The sequence below is a fragment of the Dermacentor albipictus genome, chromosome 7, assembly GCF_038994185.2.
Source record: "Dermacentor albipictus isolate Rhodes 1998 colony chromosome 7, USDA_Dalb.pri_finalv2, whole genome shotgun sequence".
Lineage (NCBI taxonomy): Eukaryota > Metazoa > Arthropoda > Arachnida > Ixodida > Ixodidae > Dermacentor > Dermacentor albipictus.
Window position 1 is genome coordinate 93734866 of NC_091827.1, and position 23496 is coordinate 93758361.

General features: G+C 49.5%; 1 protein-coding gene across 1 annotated transcript; it reads left to right on the forward strand.

Annotated features, from left to right (window-relative positions):
* The first annotated feature begins 9163 nt into the window (after positions 1 to 9163).
* Positions 9164 to 10029, forward strand: LOC139047871 (uncharacterized). The gene is made up of 2 exons (XM_070522021.1): positions 9164 to 9382; positions 9418 to 10029. The coding sequence occupies exons 1-2, from the start codon at positions 9164 to 9166 to the stop codon at positions 10027 to 10029; spliced, it is 831 nt and encodes a 276-aa protein (XP_070378122.1).
* The last annotated feature ends 13467 nt before the right edge of the window (positions 10030 to 23496 follow it).

Here is a 23496-nt window from a genome sequence, read left to right on the forward strand (position 1 = left end):
CGTAAAGGTCCAAACACCCGGCATTGGCTCAACCCCCAGGATCCCCTTTTCCCCGGACACGGCTAAGCCGCGCACGGCTACACGCGGGAGGGTCCAACCCTCGTGTGCTCGGGTCCGTGGTGTCGCCACACACCAAACGCCTGCTTGCGCAGACGCCCCTGCGGGGTATGTTCTGAGTATGTTCCGAGGATGTGCCGAGGCTGGACATGAAGACCTTTCTAGACCTTTGCAAGGACCAGTAGCGGATGTACTCTGGACGTTGCAATGTCCTTGAGGGGACGTACTGAGGACATACTGAGGACGTCAGTGCGTTGTCTGGGTTCAGTCTTTGTTGCAGCAGTTCTCTGCTGACGTTTTCAACTGCGACGAAACTGGTTTGCTTTTTAAGATGTTGCCGCAACAAACGCTCGCTTTTGCTGGTGACCCCATACCATGGTGGCAAGCACAGTAAAGAATGGCTGACCATTCTCGTTGGCAGCAACATGTCTGGCAGCGAGAAGCTTCCCTTGTTAGTAATCGGGAAGTCAAAGAACCCGAGGTGCTTTAAAGGGGCAACCCTGCCAGTGTTGTACGAAGCCAAGAGAAAGGCATGGGTGACTCAGCAGTTGTTCGAAAGTTACGTCCGCAGGTTGGACAGGAAGTTTGAGCTTCAGAACAGACGTGCAGTGCTCTTCATTGACAACTGCGTCGCTTATGGCCACATCAAGAATTTGAAGGCTGTCCAGTTGGAATTCATGCCACCGAACACGACTGCAGTCCTCCAACCAATGGACCAAGGCGTCGTCTGCAATCTGAAACTTTTGTACTGTTCATGGGTACTAAACCGCATGGTGCTGTGCCCAGAAAACGGCAAAGGCTACAACGTTGATCTTCGGTCTGCTGTTGGAATACTTGCGGACGCATGGAAGGCAGTGAGGCAAGACACGATTCGCAAGTTTTCGCCACGCGGGCTTCGTACTCGACACAGACGAACCAGACTCGTTTGAAAGCGACAACAGGATTGACGTGTGCCCGCCCATGGACGACGTGATCAACGACCTCCGCTTTGCTGGGGTTTCCATACCCACGGAAATAATTGAACAGTTTATTGACGCTGACAACGAGCTCGGCTTCTGCGCAGAACTGATTGACGAAAAAATAGTCCGTCAGGTTGTGGGGGATTCAGAAGACTCCGATGTTGAAAATGAGGAGCCAATGCCTGCGCCGCCTACAAGCCCCGAGTTGACGCGAGCACTGTTGACTCTCATCGGTGTACAGTGCTGACATGACCCTTGCTTAGAGAGGCGAATATGATCGCATGCAACCGGAACGCCGTCCAAACAACAATCAACAAGTTCTTCAAGCCACTGCAGCAATAACACCGGCTGCATACAGTTTCTGAACACCTAGTTTATAGCCACTTCACTGATGCTTTGGCAGGGTTTCGGAAGCCTGGTACACTTCGCCCTTTACCTCAAGATCCGAGAAAATAAGAAAAAAGGAGCCCTTTTTTGCACGCATTCATTTTTTTCGGACTGCCTGAATTTTCGGATGTTTTTACGTTCCCTAGAGGGTGCGAAAAATCGGTCGGTGACTCTATATGAAATCAAAATTTTCTGACCGACCTTCCTTCTCGGGTCTGAGGAGGCTATAATGGAGTGTGTAAAGGTTGATAAGCGGGTATCAGTCGGGGCGTCCCCAGACAGGACAATGGACGCAGTACTGAGAGAGACAAAAAGCGAACTTTCTAAAAATGTTGCAGAGCGCAATTTGGTAGTGGTAGCGGCGGGGCTAAACGATGCCCTGAATGGTGAAGCTGCAAAAGTAGTGGAAAGATGTGGAGGGAGTTGAGGATTTAAGGGCGATAGCACAGCAAGTCCAGATCGTGGTATGCAGTGCCGGAGGTGCAAGGACGGAACGGAGAAATTACCAAGGACGTTGTGGCTGTTAATCAGGAGAGAAGATAGCTAAGCCAGGAGAAAGGCTTAGAAGTGGCAGACATAAACATAGAAGTGCATAGAGCAGGCTTTGGCGGAGGCTCTACACGAGATGACACCCACTTCTGGGATGGCTAGGAGCTGAGTTCGGCTGGCGCCTTGCAGGCCGGGCAGTAGCTTTCTTAGGGGGTCCACTGCGGCTGAGGGCGTAGGGGTAGGTAAAAACAATGTAGAAAGTGCAACAATAGAGGCTGATGTCAGTTAAATAGGCACTAGGAAGTCCAGGAAGAAAACTACGAAAAAGAAATTTACCACCAGGATCAGTTACATAAACATGCAAGGCGGTAGAAAGAGAGCGAAGTAGTTAGAAATAGAACAGCAGTTAAAGGACGAAGAAGCAGGTGTACACACTATGCGAAACACATCTCAGGCATCTAGAAGACCCACCGTATATTAAGGGCTACATCTGGGAAGGGAGCAACAGAACAACAACGGAGAGGAAGGGAGGAGGTCTAGGTATGCTGATACATCAAGGAACAAATTGGCAAATAAAGTCAACTTGGAAAGAACATGTCTGGGTGTCAGGTACATTTGACGGTAAAAAGACATGGCTAGGAGTAGTTTATTTAGGGACAGGGGACAAATGTAGGCAAGAGAACAAGGATCTAGTGAAGTGTCTCAATGACGATATAAAACAGTTTGAAGAAGGTGCCGATATTATTCTGCTGGGTGACATGAATGGCCACATCGATGATCTGGATGGATACACAGATTGTAACGAGAAGTTGATGCTAGACTTCTGCGAGTGATACAACCTAGTTATATTAAATAAACCAAGTGTAGGGGACAAATCACGTGGGAATCCTGTAACAGGCAAACGACCATTGACTACCGCCTAATGTCACAGGGGATGTATAGCAAGCTCACAATAATGGAAATAGACGAAGAGGGGAAGTACAGCCTCAGAAGTGATCATAAGCGTATTAGTCTACAGCTGGGAGTCCTGCTCAAAAGAGAAATGCAGGAAAGTCAAAAAGAGTATGCAAAATTAAATGACGAACAAATAGCGCAAATAGCGGCCAGCATAGAGGGAGCAATAGAGAAACATCCCATGGAAAAGTGGGATTATAATCAATTAGAACTACTCATTAGTACAAAAATAAAAGAAAAGGAGTAAACCACTGGAGAGGAAAGAGGAAGGCACAAAGTTGGTGGAATAAGGAAATTAGGGAGGCCGTCGAACGACGGTTGGCATCACGGGAACACAGAGAAGAGGGTGCAGTTACCTGAAGAGGAAATAGGTCAAAAATGGGAATATTATCGACAAAAGAAACAACAAGTGCAGGTCCTCGTCCAGGGTAAAATAAAACAGTCCTCTGATCGTTGGCTGGCTGAACTTCGCGATGCAACTAAAGGGGGGTGAAGAAAATTAAGCGAATCACAGAAAGCAGGAACAGATTCACGATGCCGAGGGAAATTGTTTAGAGGGAGATGACGTTGCGAACTACATTGGTTAAGTTATAGCTGAGTTATTTAGGAAAGATGATAGGGTAATCGCCCCATATGAGGGAGCAACACAGGATAGAAGAATAGAAAACAGCTTAGAACTGACCAATCTTAACTGGGTAAAGGCGGAAGCAACTGTTCCAAAATGCACGTCCGCAGGGGTAGACGAAATTCCAATCAAGTTAATTAATGAACTTAGCCCAAAAAGCAAGGAAACGCTAATAAAAGCATTGGAGGCACTCATAACAAATAAGCAAATTCAACCCCCGCGTTACATTCGAATACTAGGTAAAAAAATGCTACGGCACCAAACACTCATTATTAAGCTCGCTTAATGTGCCGTATTTACGTGCCGTGTTGATTGACCTGCTCCTTCAAAGTCACGCACTCCAAATTCAGCGGTCAACCAATACGCGAACTACGGCCAGGGCGAGTCGCGAATGCGGTGCAAACGTGAAAAAGGCAGAGCAAACGACACCAACGGGAGCGCGCCGGCGACGAGTCACCTTGGAGGGACCAAACGCACACGTGAGTGTCAAACTATTGGCGCGCGAAATGGACGTGCCTTTTTGCTAGGTGATTCTAGTGACGTAGCAATCAGTTTCGGCCACCGGCGCGTCCTGGGCACTTGTTTCCACGATAGTACCACGTGACCTACGCCACCGACTCCTCAGGCAGTGCATAGCCGCATTGTCTGTTCAGTGCTTCGACACGTTGGTCTGTTCCTGCCTGCTTAATGTGCCTACATCCAAAATGACAGGCTCTCGCACTTAGTATACCGATGGCTCCAAACGCAACGCTATTCTACTCGCCGAAAAAGTCGTTAACTCAGCGGCCGCAAGAAGCCTGGAAATCAACAAATCGACAATCAGGGGGCGGAGGAAGCATCGCCAGGAGCTGTTTAATTGCAACAGTCACAGAAAAGGTTTTTCGTGGGCTCAAGAAAGGCCACTTCCCGGATTTGGAGCATAGTCTTGCGGACTTCATTGGTGACCAACGCTCCCGGCTTCTTGGTGTGAGCGTTGAAATGCTTCAGTGCAAAGCACGTGAACTTGCACGAGACGCGGGTTTGGCGCCAAACCAATTCAAGGCATCGTGCAGCTGGATACAGAAGTTCATGCGAAGGGCCAGTTTTTCCCTTCCACGCACTACCTAGATTTGTCAGAAACTACCCGAGGACTTCGAGTCGAAACTTCTCGCGTTTCAGCGGTATGTCATTCATCTCCTCTGCCAACATGCCGCTTGGACACATCGGGAATGCGGACCAAACCCCGTGTACCTTGATATACCAATGGTTAGCACAGTGCACAAGTCTGGTGAACACGAAGTTCGGATTAGAAGCACTGGAAACGAAAACAATCAGATAACAGTTATGCTCGCATGTTTGGCTGATGGTCGCAAGCTCCTTTCCTTCGTAATTTTTTGCCAGAAGACTATCCGAAACGAAACATTTGCGAACAAAGTTGTCGTATGCTGGCGCGAAAAAGGTTGGATAGACTCGGAACTTGTCATAGATTGGATTTCCAGCGTTTGGGACCGAAGACCAGGTGTATTGCTGCATCCAGAATGAATATTGGTGCTGGATTCTTTTCGAGGTCACCTCACACCCGGTGTGAAGGAAAAGCTGCAGCATGACCAAACGTCTTTGGTTGTTATACCAGGTGGAATGACGCCCATTCTTCAGCCATTGGATGTATGCTTGAACAAGCCGTTCAAGGATCGTTTGCGGTAGCTGTATTGGGACTGGATCGAATGTGGATCTACCTCAACACCTGCAGAGAGACAGAAACGCCCGAGTGCATCTACTGTTGCCCAGTGGGTTTCAGGTGCTTGGTACAGGCTGTCTCATGAAACAGTCTACTGCGCATTTAAGAAATGTTCTGTTTCAAATACCCTAGACGGAAGTGAGGACAATCTGCTGTAGGAAACTACTAGAGACAAAGAGGAGTCCAGCTGTGATGACGACGGCAACATCAGTGGCGAGGATGAAGATTAGGCATAGTTTGCAGTTACTTCAATAAAGCTGCTCTTGACTTTTCTATAGTTTGTTCCCTGCGTTACATTCGTGTTCTACAGTTTCGGTTTCTTGCGAATTACACGTTTTTGCGTCTTTGGTCTTGCGCGTTCGCAAAGTCGAACCTCGCGTTAAAATCATGTTCTTTTTGTTTCCGGTTTCGCCCTCGCAAAGTCGACCCTCCATTACAATTGGGGTCGCGTTACATTCGGGTATACAGTATATTGACGCAATGATGTGGGGATCCCGCACCGCGGGACGGCGCGCGCAACAGCCGGCGCCATGGAAGACGACGAAGCGCGTAAGCGGCACACTCTTCTTCCGGCCCGCCATTAAGAGAAGCGTCTATTTTGTAAGGCACGTCTTAAATCTACGTTACATTTTTCTGGTGGAGGTGCGGGGTACATGCTACCACTCTCAGATCGAACGCCGTCTACAAGCCCAATACGAAGTCCGGTCGAGCTGACTCCTGTTCACGACGGACAAGCCATCGACTTCAAGGACTGCCACCTGAGCACGAGCCTCTACCCAATTGAGTCGGAAAGATGAGTAAATCAGTTCCGTCTTCTTCCTCAATGGCACCGACCGAGGTCGTCCTTAATCAGCCCCGAATCCCCACATCCTTCCATGGGGACACTTTCGAGGATGTTGAGGACTGGCTCGATCACTTTGAGCGTGTCGCAGAATTCAACGGCTGGACTCCAGAGTGCAAGCTACGCAACGCCTACTTTGCCCTCGAGGACTATGCGCGGACATGGTTTGAGAACCGCGAGGCGGCCTTATCGACATGGGACGAATTCCGACGCCAGCTAATCAGCACACACGCCAGCCTCGATCACAAAGAGCGAGCTGAATCAGCAATTCAGGCGAGAGTACAGCGGCCGAACGAGAGCGTCGCAATGTTTGTCGAAGATATGTGCCGACTTTTCCGACGCGCAGATCCATCCATGCCGGAAGAAAAGAAGGTCAGGAACCTGATGCGTGGTGTCAAGCAAGAGTTATTCGGTGGCCTAATACGCAGCCCACCAAAGACCGTCGCAAAGTTTTTCGCGGAAGCCATATTAATGGAAAAGGCACTGCAGCAACGAACAAGGCAGTACAACCGCGACGTGTCGACCCTATCGCGTGACCCCCCCCCCCCCCCCGCTATACCCTTGGACAATACCGACACCTTGCGGGAGCTTGTCAAAGATTGGTGGTGAGGGAATTCGCACTCTCCGGACCAGAGGGGATGGGGCGACAAGAAACCCGCCCCGCGTGCGTTTAGTGAGGGTTCGACTGTTGACCGGCGATAAGGTCCACGCCTGATCGACCGTGAACCAGAGGCATGAGACGGAGGGCGACGTACAACACACACATTCAGTTTAATAAATTAAAATCATGCGCGAGACATAATGAAAGAAAAGGAACATACAACTACAAGTAGTGGGTCCTAGCTCGCGGAAGGCGTGCGGGTCACACAACGCACGCCCTGACGCCACTCGCGCGACACTAAGCCCACCACGTGGGAGCTCCTAAGACTCGCGAATAAACAAAACATACGCGACACAAATGAAAAATACAAGTGACAATAAATGCGGCAAAGACTAAACTAACAGGACATATAAGAATAAACACGCGATTAGTAAATAAATGAAAGATTAAACACGATTACAAAAATACAGTCCGGCGGAAAGTTCTGAGAGCTGCTGAACACGTGGCGTTGGCGTATCTGCGGAGTATCAAATAGGACGTCCGAGCTGGGGAGGCGCCAGGCTGCTGGGTTCGCCGTCACCGCACGTCGCTGCCGAAGATCGAAACGGACTCGGGGTCGCGTCTACGGAGGCTCCGGCTACGGGAACTCAGGCCGCCGTCCTCACGCCTGCCTGACGTCCAATGGACCATTTCGGAAATCGCAGCGCCGCGAGAAAACCTAGCGGGCGCGCGCGACGCATTATGGGAAAAGTGAGCGAGCGCCGACCAACCGCCCGTCTTGGCTGCCTCCTGCGTTCGCATAGCTGCGGTGTGTGTGTGTGCGCGCGTGCTTTGTTTGGTTAGAGATTTCGTGTACTTTTTGGTGGTGGGCGGTTGCAGGTGCGTTATATTAACTGTTACGTGCCTGTGGGTTACTTAGTGACCTCAGCCACTACTGCGCGTGATGTCGTCGAAGTGCCGAGGCGGCGGTCAGACTTGTGTGCCTGGTTGCGACAACAATATGCTGAAAGACAAGAACGTTTCATTTCACGCGTTCCCTGCAAATGAAAAAGAAAAAAAGGAGTGGGTGAGAAGAATCAACTGCCAAGGAAGTGCTGGTCGCTTCTCTTTGTGGCAACCTTCTAAGTACCACCGGATATGCGGAGCTCACTTCAACGCAAGTGGACGTCGTGGTTATCTGGACCGGCTGTCAACAATTTTCCCCCATAAGGTCATCAATCAACTATCTCCTTCCTTTAATACCAGTAAGTATATATATTCAGACGGTTATTGTATGTTATCATAACTTCCAAATCTTTTCCAGTCGCGAAACGCAAGAAGACGATCTCCCAAACTGCCTTTGCCAGCCCGGTGCTCCTTCTGAACGAGTTGGATATCGGCTGCGTAGTTGTGCCCCAAAGCGATCAACGTAAGAGACGCTTTAACTGTGCCATCTTTTTTCTGAGGCTTCGGCTTTGTGTGTACGCATTTTTACGAAAGTGTATTATACGCAGAAAGCGACGTTGTTTCCCAGGAGCCCACCCATCTGACATTCGGTGCACTGGCTTCGCCTCGCACGGAAACGGAAGGTTAGTGAGAACTCGAAATTCTCGCTTTCTGCATTCCACTATGAAAACTTATTTTTCGCATTTAACGGACCCCTATCGCACCTAGGATGCCGGGGTCCACGGGTGCTGTGGCAACCGGTATATTAATAGCGAGCGACTTCCTTATCCAGTGAAAACTGACGAAATTTCTTCCCGCGAAGCCACTTTTTCGCAAGCTTTTGCAACTAGCCATGGGATGTCTGCATGTTAGGAGTGGCAGAACCTCACGTGTTCTGTGACGTAAATGTCATCAGTGATTTGTACCGTCCATGTGTTATTACTTCAGCGAGTTTTCTGATAAGCGTGGTACCTCTTCCACCAGTGCACGCATTGTGAAACTTACCCATTTCATTTCTTTCACCTTGATATTATTCCCTTTACCCCAGGTTGGAAAAATGACTCAAAAGTCAGGCTATCCAAATGTAGTGTAAATTTGGCGGAACAATACACTGGTAGCACAAGCTGCAATGTCGTCGAACTGCATGCTCAGGAGGGGCACAGACAGCTCATGAGGTTTACGAGTATAAATGGATAGCATTAATCTGGGCTTGCTGTTTGGTAAGCAGCTTGCGCAGGTGGATCAGTGGAGTGAGAGAGCTGGGCTCTATGGCTTTGGCATCCTGGTTCTTTGTTGTCTGTATATCAATGTAAGCCGAGAGCAAAGGTTCAGAACACACATTGTGGGCTGAAGTGACTATTTAAAACCCTGAAATCTGCATTAAAGCAGGGCCTAACCGTTCGCAAATCAATAAGCAGTTCATTTTTTTTTAGGTGCCGACCACTCGTACTCCATGGGGCCTCCAGACGCAGCATCTGCTGCCACACTAAGAAAAGTCAACCACCTTCTCGAAGTCTCTGGAAAGCTCGAGCATGAAAACAGCTTGCTCCGCAAAGACAAATCTGTGCTCTAGAAAGAGGCTGAGGATCTGAAGGCTCAGTTGCACGATATGAAAGTTGAGGCGCTCAAAGAGAAGCTGAAACTAAAAGATCCTGTCTCTAAAGTTCACGATTTTGTTTCATATGAGAAACAACTCGTGTTTTATACGGGGTTTAACTCCTTCAAAAAATTTCATGCGTTTGTGGAACATGTTGAAGGCATGTACGAGGCACTGAAAACGGGTGCTGGCAGGCCACCAGCACTGACAATGAAGGAACAGCTCATTGCAGTGCTTTGCAGGATCGGGTGCTGGCAGGCCACCAGCACCTGATCAGGGTTGGGTTACTGGAACAGGATTTGGCATATCGCCTGAAAGTGTCTGTGTTGACCGTGAGTGCCATGTACACATTTTGGGCTAATTTTTTGTTTGAAATGCTAATCCAGATAACCATGTGGCCATCCCGTAACACAGAATTGTACCCATCTACACGCATTGTACTGGACTGCAAAGAAATTTTTATCGAGAACCCGTCTGACTACAATACACAAAGCGACACTATCGGCTCGTATAAAGGACACAACACCGCAAAAGGGCTCATTGGCATCACTCCGAACGGCTTCGTTTCTTTCGTGTCTAATCTTGCTCCTGGAAGACTTTCTGATCGAGAACTCACAAGACACAGTGGCCTGTATGAGTTGCTCGAGAAAGGGGACAGTGTAATGGCGGATAGAGGATTCCTCATTGAAGATGACCTCCGTCAGCTTGGAGTCGAATTAAACATGCCACCTATGTTGCAGTTGCAGGTTCCTTCAACCACAGTTCCATTTGACGAAAGCACAGCAGCAGTGTTATATAATTTTGCCAAAGAGAACGATGCCTCCACGGTTGCTTTAAGAAAAGTGGAACTGTCAGCCTTGCAAATAAGAACATTGTGAACCTTATTTGCTTTAAACATCCTGTATCCGCCTATAGTATGCTTCTGAGCACTATGTGCATTCTGATGTGCGAAGATTTCTTGCTCTGAGAAACCATACGGCAAGTATTTTAACTGCTTTGTCCATGGTCCTTTCGGCAACCTTGCTTGAAGAGGATGAGTATTTTCAATGGCTCGTAGTGGTTCCTGCAACATGGGTATAAGCAAGCGTCAAAATGTTTTCTTCGGCACTCCACATATAAACAGAGCATGGAAGCATACACAGCTGATCATGGGATCATCAATGCGATCTTGAAATAAGAGTATTCGTTCATTGTGTCTTGGTCACTTGCGGCAAGCATGCTTGAAAAGCAACGCTGAACCCGTTTCGTTCACTATGCGCGGTCGTGAAGAATGTTGCACAAGGACGGGCTCCGTAAGCCACTAGCTAACTTAAAACTCTGAGGCCGCCCTAGTACAAGGTACTGGCGCGTTCAATACTTTTCAGGTTAGCCAAAACATCCGCCGCAGTTTTTTTAGACCGCGTTCGGGTTACTTGTAGCCACCGAGGCACGTTCGTATTTTGGGCGCTTCTATCTGCACTCCACGGTAGTAAGTAATGTACACCGCGACCGAGATAGTACAGGCTGTCAAACAAACAGCAACTGCCAACTGTACCGCAATGCTATATGCTCAGATATATACACTGAATGTAACAGTACTAATAGAAGAGCTTGTTGGTTCTACTTCGTACTTGCTGCGGGCTATTCAAACAACACATAGGGAAGAAAATGCGCTAGCACAAGCTAAGCGCCAACTCGGCTACTTATTTCTTGCAAGATGTACATTATTGAACGTATGCGCTGTCCGTTCCTTTCGACGATATGCTTGTTTCAGACTCGTCCGTAGATTAAATAGCCCGATGTAACCAAAAGACTGAATGGGCAGTGCTCGATAACGAGGTATTTTGCTGAAATACAGCGCATAAATTCTCACAAGAGGGTGTCGCACTGTTGCAACAAACATGAATGTACTGTACGCTACGTACTACGCCTGCCGCCGGAACAGCCGCACAAACTTCGGTTTGTGACGGGTGACTAGTAAATAAATGCACTGTTAGCGCGTGCTCACCAGCAAAACATGCCTGCTAGCCGTAGGATCGCGCTCGTGCCTTCAGTAGCATAGCTATAAAACGCTGACAAAGGTGTTGCTATGCAACGCAAGCTCCGAGCGCGAGACGCTGGCACATGTGCGCGCTTCACGTGCGAAAATACTCGCTTCGCGCTCGTAGCGTCGACTGCATAACCACAAGAAAGTTGTACGGCAATGTAAAGATCACTTGTGCGGCGCAAACATGCAACAAAAGTATTACTAGCACTCCAAAAAACTTTTTTTTTACCTGCTGTTGCGCAACGTCGATGTCGTACCGCTCCTGCGCCGGATCCTGCCCGCCAAGATCGCTCACAATTCCCAGCCTGCTTTGCGGCGGTCGCGAAGGGGGCGCGCGCAACTTTCCGAAAAGGTCCATTCACGTGCCGCTTGCCTCGCCGGTCCAACAACTCTGTCCGCTTGTCGCAGGTCGGCCCACACTCGTTCTCTCTCCTCCTCTCCCTCTCTTTCGCCGCGCGCCGACTGTGACGTGGGAACCGGTCTGGGTCAACACCTTTCTGGGTGCCGGCGGGATCTAGGGAGAGCGCTCCCCGCGCCGGGCACGCCGCGGCGGGGACTGTTGGCGGCGGTGGGGTGACGCCGAGGAGTACACGCACTTTGTGACAGAGCTCATTAGGCTTGTTGTCCGAGAAGAGCTCCAAAACCTTCAGGTGGTTCCGGTATCGGTACCGCGACTCGGTCTGGCTGAGGTCGTCTGGCTGAGCGAAGCGAGGCACCACAGCCCGAGGTACGGCAGCCACAGCCTCGCATGTCATATGCAGAAGCTGCGCGAAGTTCGTTGTCTCCGACTTTTCACGATGCGCGCGATGTCCCGGACTTTCATGGTGTGCGCGCCGTTGAACAAGCAACTGCCGACTTCAGGACTCGCCGCACGCCATTCATGGCTGAAACACGACCACCACGCAAGAGCGACGTATGGCACACTGCAGACCGGAGACCCTTGCGTTTTCATTGCGGCGAAGCCGATCACCTCTACAGGGCTTGTCCTTACCACCGAGCTGGGCTCTGTGGATTTTCACTTAATGCGCTGTGCCCGCGCAATGGTGAACGCCCCCTCGAGATTGAAGCCTACCTCGCGGACGCCAGGAGCTCCTTTGGCCCACGATTCCGTGACCCCGTCACCGTTACCTGCCCGATACAGGTCTTCTAGCCCCGTCTTCACGCCGAGCGCAACAAGGCGTCGCTCACCCAGCCCTGCCTCCCGGGAAAACCGAGTCCAGGGACCTGCGGAGGTGAGGTCCCTGACGTTGCGAACACTGAAGATCCTCCACTACGACGACCGCGAAATGACGTAATTGAGACGCAGAGAAAGCAGTGTAGTTCAGTGTCAGTATCTCGCGACGTACAAGTTACCATAGATGTCCACGAAGTCACGTTGCTAATCGACACGGGTGCGGACACGTTTGTTATGAGCCAGAATCTCGCGCGCACACTAAACAAAGTTTCGACACAATGGACCGGAACTCAGATTCGTACTGCAGGAGGGCACTTATATCTCCAATGGAGCGGTGCACGGCATGAGCCTACATTCGGGGCTTCATGTACATCGGCGACTTCGTCATTCTTCCTGAATGTTCAAAGGACCTTATACTCGGCATGGATTTCCTTCAGGCTAACGGTGCCATCATCGACCTGCAAGAATCCAGAGTTAGCTTCACTACTATCCAAGCCATAGCGAACAGTAATGACGACAGTGACATCGCGCTTCGCGTACCTGATGATCACGTCATGTTGCCACCCAAGAGCAGCGTGCTTACCCTTGTCTGATGCAACATGGAAGACGACGTCGAAGGAATTGCCGAGGCCAACATCCCCCTGCTTCTTGAGCGCCACATTTGCATAGCCAGAGGGCTTCTTCAGGTGCGAAACAAATGTTCAATTGCTTCGCTAACAAACTTTAGCAAAGAGTATCGGCATGTACCGCGAGGAACGACAATCGCATTTCTTCTTGAAATCATTGATGTTACTGATATTGCCACATTGGAAATCGCATCATCTCAGCAATCTGAGTCACCGAGCATAAACGAACGGATTCAACTTAACGCTGCTCTGCCAGACCATGAGAAAGAACGTCTACTGAGTCTCATGAATGAATTTGCAGACTGTTTTCCAACGTCGTCCAAAGTACGGCGCACCTCCATCCAAAAGCACCGCATTATTACGGATGAGTCTGCATGTCCTGTTCGTCAGCATCCTTACAGAGTGTCTCCAGTGGAAAGGGAAGCAATCAGGTGAAAGAGATGCTCCAAGACAACGTGATCCAGCCATCCACAAGCCGTGGGCCTCCCCTGTAGCGTTAGTCAGAAAGAAAGATAACACTACGGTTCTGTGTAGATTACAGAAAGTTGAACAGTGTCACCAAGCGTAATGTTTACCCATTGCCCCGCATCAACGACGCTTGGATCGTCTAAAACATGCCAAGTTTTTTTCTTCGTTGGACCTTAAATCAAGGTATTGGCAAATCGAAGCTGATGAACAGGATCGTGAGAAAACAGCGTTTGTGACACCTGACGGGCTTTACGAGTCCAAAGTTCTCCTCTTCGGTCTCTGTTCCGCACCTGTCACATTTCAGCGGATGATGGATACCGTGCTTGCTGAACTCAAATGGCAAACCTGACTCGTATACTTGGACGTCGTCGTCGTGTTCTCAAGCACGTTTGACGAACAACTCGCACGACTCAAGAGTGTCCTCGCGGCGATCCGTAATGCTGGCCTCACCATCAAGCCATTCTTGTGCAGTGGCAAGCGCTGGTGCGGAACGCCCCATTGCTTATGCAAGCCGCAGTCTCACCAAGGCTGAGAAGAGCTACTCAACCACTGAAAAAAATGCTTAGTGGTTGGGTGGGCAATTGGTAAATTCCGACCCTACTTGCACGGTAGACCCTTTAAGGATGTCAGCGATCACAACGCCCTGTGCTGGCTTGCCAACCTTACGGATCCTTCAGGCAGAATAGTCCGTTGGAGCCTGCACTTACAAGAGTACAACATAACAGTTGTCTACCGATCTGGGAGGAAGCACAGCGACGCTGACTGTTTGTCACGTGCACCACTCCCTCCAACGTCATCGGACCCTGACCATGACTTGCCATTTGTCGGCGTTATTGACGCCATAAAGATGGCTGAGCACCAGTGCGCTGACCCTGAGCTGCTGCCACTGATCGAGCACCTTCAAGGAGTTGGTGTTTTACCCTGCTCGTTTGTGCGCGGCTTATCATCGTACTACTTGCACAACAACATCATTTACAGGAAAAACTGTGGAAGTGGTCCCAATACGTACCTCCTTGTCGTGCCGTCGGCGCTGTGCCAAGACATATTGCAAGCCTGCCATGATGAGCCATGCGCGGGACACCTGGGATTCGCTAAAACCAATGCCTCCTTTATTATACTATGCCTGTCAGTTCCGGCGCCACGCAATGGGACCGCCGCGGACGCCTCGGTTCACGCGCCGCTCGCACCGCGGCGCTGCTAGCTGCCACTATGCCGCCGCTCAGAACGCTGCTGAAACATACGCGCCGCGCCCGACTTGCGCAGCTCACGTTGGTCGTCGAGTTACATATTGCACTATAATTTATTTAGTTCGTCCAGTAGGTTAACGAAACACTCCTCAGGTGCTTATAACCTACATATTTATTGTGATACAAGCGATACGATTGCGTGACATCGCCGCCGCGTTAGTAGCTAGCAGTTTCGTGTGTTCGTTCAGGTATTCCGATGTCGACTAGCTACTAGCCAAACGCATCGATTGTCACTCACTGAGCTCGGCAAAAATGTAAAGCGTAATAGCCAGAAACTGTACTTGTCCTCGATTTTGTGATTTGCCCTGCTTTTTCAAAAGATTTCGTTCCCAAGGCCCGAATTTTCTCACAAGTCAACCACATGGGACATTTAACAATCGAACATTTATTTGCAGTAGTTATCTAAACATGTCAAGAATGCTACAGTTCACATGGCATATGCTACAGTTTTAGCAGCTTCCGTGACAATGGCTTCTTTGCATATAATTTGGCAACTGAATTCTTATCTGTAATATTAAAAGCATGGTTAGACAGCAGGGGTTTGATGAACTTGCGGCACAAGAGTTCAAGGAACATCTTCCTGTGGCCAGGCTCTCCGTTCTTGCACATCAAGACGGGGACGTCCACAAGCACATCAACAGCATGTTCTACACTGGTTTCGAGCGGTTTGGAAATGAACTTTCTGTGAAACAACATTATGTCAACAAACCGCTTGAGACCTATCAAGACGGACACCAACTCTTTGGTTGGATACTTCAGTCCACCACGGTCTTGGTACGCAATGAGCCCATCAACAGGGGCATTGGCCTTTGGTTTTTCGACAAGTTGAATACAACTCTCGCAGCTCAGCCTTTCTGACAAGGCTCTGGCTAGATAACCACCAATCAGGGCAATACTAGCCACTTCGGGGTTGGGGAGCCATGGTGTAGTGCACAGGTCCCGCAATCTATTTGCTGCTGATGGGAAAAAACCCTTGCTAGTACAGCTGCGTTTCTGAGTGTCTCCATTGCAAACTGCCGCATCAGTACGGAATGAGGTTGAGCTGTTCACATTGCTTCGAACTGATGCAGATACAATGCCAGTCTTTAACATCTTCTCAAGTCCGCAGAGTACAGTCTTCACATCCATGGCATCATTGCAACCTGCTGTCCTTCGAAGGAAACCGAACAGTGCCTCAATCGGATCACTCGAGAATTTTCGAGTCAAAACAAATATGAATTTCATTTCCTTCAGAAGAAAACGAATGCATGCTACATTCGATGTTGTCGTCAGGACCAGTGCTCGGTATGTTTCACTGGTAAAGAAATTGTCAGGGTGGCTCTCCTGTCTCAGCCTTTCGATATAGTTAAGGAAATCGGTCTCTAGCCACTGCAACCTCATGTCGTCAACATCACTGAAATGCCGGCTGTCAGGGTCATTCCTGTGGACGTGCTGCTCTGTGTTGCTGACATCCATCAGCGCAAACCACTTGTGCATCAGCAACAAAAATTCAACAGTTGGGCCCACTGACCTGAACTCCAAGTCACAGGTGTGACCAGCCTGGTCTTTCAAATACTGGAGTGCAGCAGTAACTGGCGGAGGGAAGATTTGCACTGCATGTCTCACACTCTTCTCAATATTTGATGGATATAGGTGTTTCCGTGTTAAATATCGTATTGGCTTCACAGTTGAGCCTCGCTGCATTCTGTACAGTTCTTTCAAAGGAGCTGACGAAATTTGTTTCTTACCACCTATGTCCTTTGCAAGAAATTGTGACCCGACATTTTTAATTATGTGGGATTGGTCAAAAGCAAGATAAAGGAGTCTTGAAGGATCCGCTGGATGTGGAGCAGAAATTTGAGCCGTTCCCTTGCTTAATATGTCCATGGCAGCGACGTTTGTCTTGTGGTTATCAGTGACAAGACGAACTATTTCAAAACCGAGCTCCTCTGTCTTCTGGACAACGTGACAAATGGTCTGCGCGAGCTCGGCTCCTGTGCAGGCTTTAGTAAAAAAGTACCCGACAGGTATCTTAAAGCTTGTCGACAGGCCACAAAGCAAGAAACAAAGCAATGAATTTGCTAACTGGTCGCTGTCACTTGGTACCAGATGCTCCATATCAATGCTCATATTGACGTCACCAACAAAAGCATCTCTTTGTTTATTATATTCAAGCTTTTGCTTGATGTGCATTTCGTCTACTACCAAACTGCACACTTTTGACTGCGATTTTGTAAGACCCTGAAGCTCTGTTTTGAGCCTGCAGCGAACCAGAGGGCTGAAGCCAATTTCCCCAGTTGCCGATCCAATATACTTTTGCAAAGTATTTCTACATGGTAAACGCAGAAGTTGTTCAGTCCGCACATACTCATAGGCCTTGGTCGGGAGATTCCTCAGGATCACGCAGTACCTCACGGTAGTTTCAGACCACGTTGGTCTCTTCCTACCGTAATTGATGACTTGGTCCACAATGAATACAGCCTTTGCCTTGTTTTGGTGCGCATCGGCTACAACGTCCACAAAGGCACGCACATTGCAGTCGTCCTTCAGCTTGCAAAGTTCTTCTTTGTAACTTTCAACTGTCTGTTGCAACCTGGCGATCTGTAACCGAAGGGCTTTCTCTTTGGCTCGCTGTTTTCGGCGATCTACGTAACTGCTTGAACTTGCGGTCCTTTCCGTCTGAGTTGAAAATGTTCGCTTCGCAAACGCCACTGTTCTGCAAGTTAACGCTTCGGTACGCACCGCCGTCGCTACAGCGCATACTGTGCCACTCAAAGGAAGAGATGCGTTCGAGCATGCTGGCCTGTTAGTTGGCGCTAAGGCTGGTCGCGCAACTACTGACGTCGCGACGCCAGGGCAGCCAGGTTCTTCATTCTCGTTGAAGGTAGTAGCAGCTACTGCTTTCCGTTTTTTGCTAGCCTTCTCCTGGCCACAGTCGAGCTGCACAGTGCGCTTTCGACTACTTGCATCACTACGTACCTTGGCAGGTGCAGGCTTCATGTACGAGGGGTAGCACGTGAACACGCTGGGCACCGCTCCCTTGTTTAATTGTCGGATTTTAGTATTCTCCCGAAAGTCCGAGGCAACGAAGTGCTTACTGCAAACGACGGAGTAATTAGATGTTGTATTGGGCTCCCAGTTCTTTCGTGAGATCACCTTTAGCCATCGTTGGCGCAACTCGAGGTCGGCAGGAATCTCGTGGAATGATACTCCGTCGTCCTTCTTTCTTGCACTTGATGTGCACATAGGCACACAGCAGTACCTCATGCTGAACACTGTCCGTACACAAAACAGAACCAAATCAAACTTCAGAGCATCTTTCCACGCACGTCGACACCAGCGAACAAAACATTGCTTTGTTTATCTCGCGCCACGAGCCCCGCAAGCCCATGCACGGCCGAGACGGACGGGAGACTAGTGTCAGCCGCCAGCGCCACGAGCGGCAAGCGCCGGCATATGGGAAAGAGCGACAGGAGAGGGTGTGATTGAGCAGGAGGGGCTCTTTTGACAGGCATAGTTAAATAAAGGAGGCGTTGGCTAAAACATTGGCAAGGATACAACAGACGTATTACTGGCCCCGGCTTTATTCTTTTGTGAAACGGTACGTGAAGACCTGCCACGATTGTCAGCGCCGCAAGAAACCACCAGTTAAATCGGCTGGCTTTCTTCACCCTGTGGTCCCTCCTCAAGCACCGTTCCAACAAATAGGAATGCATCTACTTGGGCCATTCCCAGTGACCTCTTCACACAACAAATGGATAGTCGTCACTACCGTCTACTTAGCCCAGTACGTCGAAACTGAAGCTATTCTGCAAGCAAACTCGTATGAAATGGCCAAGTTCTTTGTACGCCACATCGTCCTACGACATGGTGCACCGTTTGTTGTCATCACCGACCGCGGTACAGCATTTACAGCTGAACTTATGCAAAACATTCTCCAGCTGACGCCTTGCTCTCACCGCAAGAGCACTGCATATCAGCCTCAAACCTATGGATTAACGGAACGTCTGAAGAGAACGCTGGCTGATATGCTCTCCATGTATATCGACGTAGAGCGCAAGACGTGGGGCTAGATTTTACCCTATGACCTTCGCGTATAACACTGCTGTACAGGAGACTGCACAGTATGCGCCGTTCGAGCTTGTATGGGCGCCACTTCACATCCACACCTGACGCCATGCTACCTCTGTGCCTGATAATAGCCAGACCAGCGAACCCGCAGAAGAGTTCGTACAAAGAGCTGAAGAAGCCCGCCAGCTTGCTCGGCATCATATCCGGAGCCAACAGCATGCCGATACCCTTCGGTACAATCAGGGTCGACGCGACGTCCATTACAATACCGGTGCCTTTGTGTGGGTCTGGACGCCCATCCGTTGCTGTGGACTCTCGGAAAAGTTGCTCCGCCAGTATTTTGGTCCCTACAAGGTTACACGCCGCCTCAGTGAATGAATGTTTGGTTGTTATTGGCGCAAGGGCCAGGTATGGCCAAAGAGCGCCAAGCCATTGTTGATGAATTCGCAATGTAGTTATGAGTTCAATGAGGTTCATGAGACGTGGCTGTAAAGGGGCCTTAAAAGTAGTCGCTCTAGAGTGCGTAAAATCTATCTGTTATAAGATTATGTCGATGATAATGACATGTTCTATGTGCAATAAAATTCATCGTGAGAGAATGATGCATTATAAAATAAATGTGAGATGTTAAAATTACCTGGAGCACTACTGCCTCGCCAGAGCCATTGAAACAAGAGCCTGGAGGCCTGTGCTATGCAGGATGACTATCACAGCGGCATCCTCTCTAGAGAGGAAGCGCTACGAACGTATGGGACTAATAACGTGTAGCACAACATATCTGAGGTGCCTTCACATGTGCCGTGTCTAGTGTATTGGGTTCTGTGTCGGGCTTTGCGAATGCCCCACGCCCACTTGCCGAGTGCCATTCATTGAAGCTTTGCTACACATTCAAATTCTGCCTTTCTCTTGCGAAGGATTCCATGGCCGTGTTGAACTGGGCCTCTGGTATGCACGCGACTCAATTGCTGCGCGCACCTGGTGGTAGAGCGGCGGTAACGATCAATGGTCCAGGGGCGAAGACACCGAGGACGAGAGGGACATACCCATGGCGCCAAGAGGGTACGTGCCACTGTCAAGTACACCCCCGCCCACATACCGTGAGGCGATGCTCGCCGCCCACGCCGAGGCGCCTTTCAGTGAAGTGGCTCACGCTGCAAGACACCGCAGTCAAATCCGGCAGTTGCAGTGGGAGCTGTTCCCCGAGCGTGAAGGGCGATGGATAGATGATGCGGACGAAGAAGCGTGCCGGAGGCACTGTGGCTGGGACAGAGGTTATCGGCGCAGGTACATGCAGTGGAGGCCGCATGTCAGCTGTACGTGTGTGTTGCTAACTCTCGTGGTGATCGTTTTGATTGGGCTTGTGTCTGCGGGAACGGTCTTCATTCTTCACCATACACTCGAGCAGCGTGCCTGAATTCGACGAGACTCTTAGCTGGTCCACGAGCGTCCCTACTAGAAAACCAATGGTCCACGTCCCTCTCGGGATGGCCGCCAGTGTCGCCCATCCGTTGCTGTGGACTCTCGGAAAAGTTGCTCCGCCAGTATTTTGGTCCCTACAAGGTTACATGCCGCCTCAGTGAATGAATTAATGAATGTTTGGTTGTTATTGGCGCAAGGGCCAGGTATGGCCAAATAGCGCCAAGCCAGAGTTGATGAATTCGCAATGTAGTTATGAGTTCAATGAGGTTCATGAGACGTGGCTGTAAAGGGGCCTTAAAAGTAGTCGCTCTAGAGTGCGTAAAATCTATCTGTTATAAGATTATGTCGATGATAATGACATGTTCTATGTGCAATAAAATCCATCGTGAGAGAATGATGCACTATAAAATATATGTGAGATGTTAAAATTACCTGGAGCACTACTGCCTCGCCAGAGCCCTTGAAACAAGAGCCTGGAGGCCTGTGCTATACAGTATGACTATCACAGCGGCATCCTCTCTAGAGAGGAAGCGCTACGAATTTATGGGACTAATAACGTGTAGGACAACATATCTGAGGTGCCTTCACATGTGCCGTGTCTAGTGTATTGGGTTCTGTGTCGGGCTTTGCGAATGCCCCACGCCCACTTGCCGAGTGCCATTCATTGAAGCTTTGCTACACATTCAAATTCTGCCTTTCTCTTGCGAAGGATTCCATGGCCGTGTTGAACTGGGCCTCTGGTATGCACGCGACTCAATTGCTGCGCGCACCTGGTGGTAGAGCGGCGGTAACGATCAATGGTCCAGGGGCGAAGACACCGAGGACGAGAGGGACATACCCATGGCGCCAAGAGGGTACGTGCCACTGTCAAGTACACCCCCGCCCACATACCGTGAGGCGATGCTCGCCGCCCACGCCGAGGCGCCTTTCAGTGAAGTGGCTCACGCTGCAAGACACCGCAGTCAAATCCGGCAGTTGCAGTGGGAGCTGTTCCCCGAGCGTGAAGGGCGATGGATAGATGATGCGGACGAAGAAGCGTGCCGGAGGCACTGTGGCTGGGACAGAGGTTATCGGCGCAGGTACATGCAGTGGAGGCCGCATGTCAGCTGTACGTGTGTGTTGCTAACTCTCGTGGTGATCGTTTTGATTGGGCTTGTGTCTGCGGGAACGGTCTTCATTCTTCACCATACACTCGAGCAGCGTGCCTGAATTCGACGAGACTCTTAGCTGGTCCACGAGCGTCCCTACTAGAAAACCAATGGTCCACGTCCCTCTCGGGATGGCCGCCAGTGTCGCCCATCCGTTGCTGTGGACTCTCGGAAAAGTTGCTCCGCCAGTATTTTGGTCCCTACAAGGTTACATGCCGCCTCAGTGAATGAATTAATGAATGTTTGGTTGTTATTGGCGCAAGGGCCAGGTATGGCCAAATAGCGCCAAGCCAGAGTTGATGAATTCGCAATGTAGTTATGAGTTCAATGAGGTTCATGAGACGTGGCTGTAAAGGGGCCTTAAAAGTAGTCGCTCTAGAGTGCGTAAAATCTATCTGTTATAAGATTATGTCGATGATAATGACATGTTCTATGTGCAATAAAATCCATCGTGAGAGAATGATGCACTATAAAATATATGTGAGATGTTAAAATTACCTGGAGCACTACTGCCTCGCCAGAGCCCTTGAAACAAGAGCCTGGAGGCCTGTGCTATACAGTATGACTATCACAGCGGCATCCTCTCTAGAGAGGAAGCGCTACGAATTTATGGGACTAATAACGTGTAGGACAACATATCTGAGGTGCCTTCACATGTGCCGTGTCTAGTGTATTGGCTTCTGTGTCGGGGCTTTGCGAATGCCCCACGCCCACTTGCCGAGTGCCATTCATTGAAGCTTTGCTACACATTCAAAGTCTGCCTTTCTCTTGCGAAGGATTCGATGGCCGTGTTGAACTGGGCCCCTGGTATGCACGCGACTCAATTGCTGCGCGGACGTGGTGCCTGGTGGTCCAGCGGCGGTAACGATCAATGGTCCAGGGGCGAAGACACCGAGGACGAAAGGGAGATACCCATGGCGCCAAGAGGGTACGTGCCACCGTCAAGTACACCCCTGCCCACATACCGTGAGGCGATGCTCGCTGCCCACGCCGAGGCGCCTTTCAGTGAAGATGAAATGGCTCGCGCTGCAAGACACCGCAGTCAAATCCGGCAGTTGCAGTGGGAGCTGTTCCCCGAGCGTGAAGGGCGATGGATAGATGATGCGGACGAAGAAGCGTGCCGGAGGCACTATGGCTGGGACAGAGGGTATCGGCGCAGGTACATGCAGTGGAGGCCGCATGTCAGCTGTACGTGTGTGTTGCTAACTGTTGTGGTGATCGTTTTGATTGTGCTTGTGTCTGCGGGAACGGTCTTCATTCTTCACCATATACTCGAGCAGCGTGCCTGAATTCGACGAGACTTTTAGCTGGTCCACGAGCGTCCCTACTAGAAAATCCTATTTGTTTTCAAACGGGTTTCATCAAATAGGGTTATGGAACGGGACCCCGTTTAATCCTGTTCAGTCCTGACCTGTTTCAATTGTGTTTATTCCTGTTTAAACCTCACCCGTTTAAATCCTGTTTAATCCTGACCCGTTTAAATACTGTTTAATCCTGACCCGTTTAATCCCCTGTCCTATCTAACCCAGACCTGTTTGCCCCTGTTCAGACTTATTTTTTGCTACATTCACACCAGGTCCTTTCAGATTGGATTGATGTTGGTTAATATAATTTACTCTTTAAACCTATTTTGTACACTTGTGTATTTACGATCAGCATTGAAGAGAAGTAGATCTGTATTATGTTTGCAACAAGAATGCCACTTTCACATGTAGGTTTCACATGGAGGTACATTGCTTGATATGAAGATGAACACAATTTTTGGCATAAATTGATTAGCACTACCAACACTGATATGATACATCATGAACAAGTTTTGTATGACCCACGAGTACGTTCTCTATGTATGACCTACAAGAAAATGCACCCTGAAGAAGACTGTACCTCATTTTCATATTTACTACAAGTATGCAAATGTAATTCTTGCAAGTTTAGTACATGTTTGATTACTTGTACTCGTCTTACTGCAGTGCTTTTTGCTATAATGGTGTGTTCAGAAATCCACAGTTAAGCGTAATTTTGGGGTGAAAAATGTCAGCCAAAGTATTGGCATGTACTTGTAACTGAAAAAGACAAGTATACATTACGTAGGTATTTCTGTACACCCACTTGAGCTTTGATGATGATGATGTGTGTTGTTTTGTGGCGCAAGGGCCAGGTTTGGCCAAAGAGCGCCATGACTGGTGG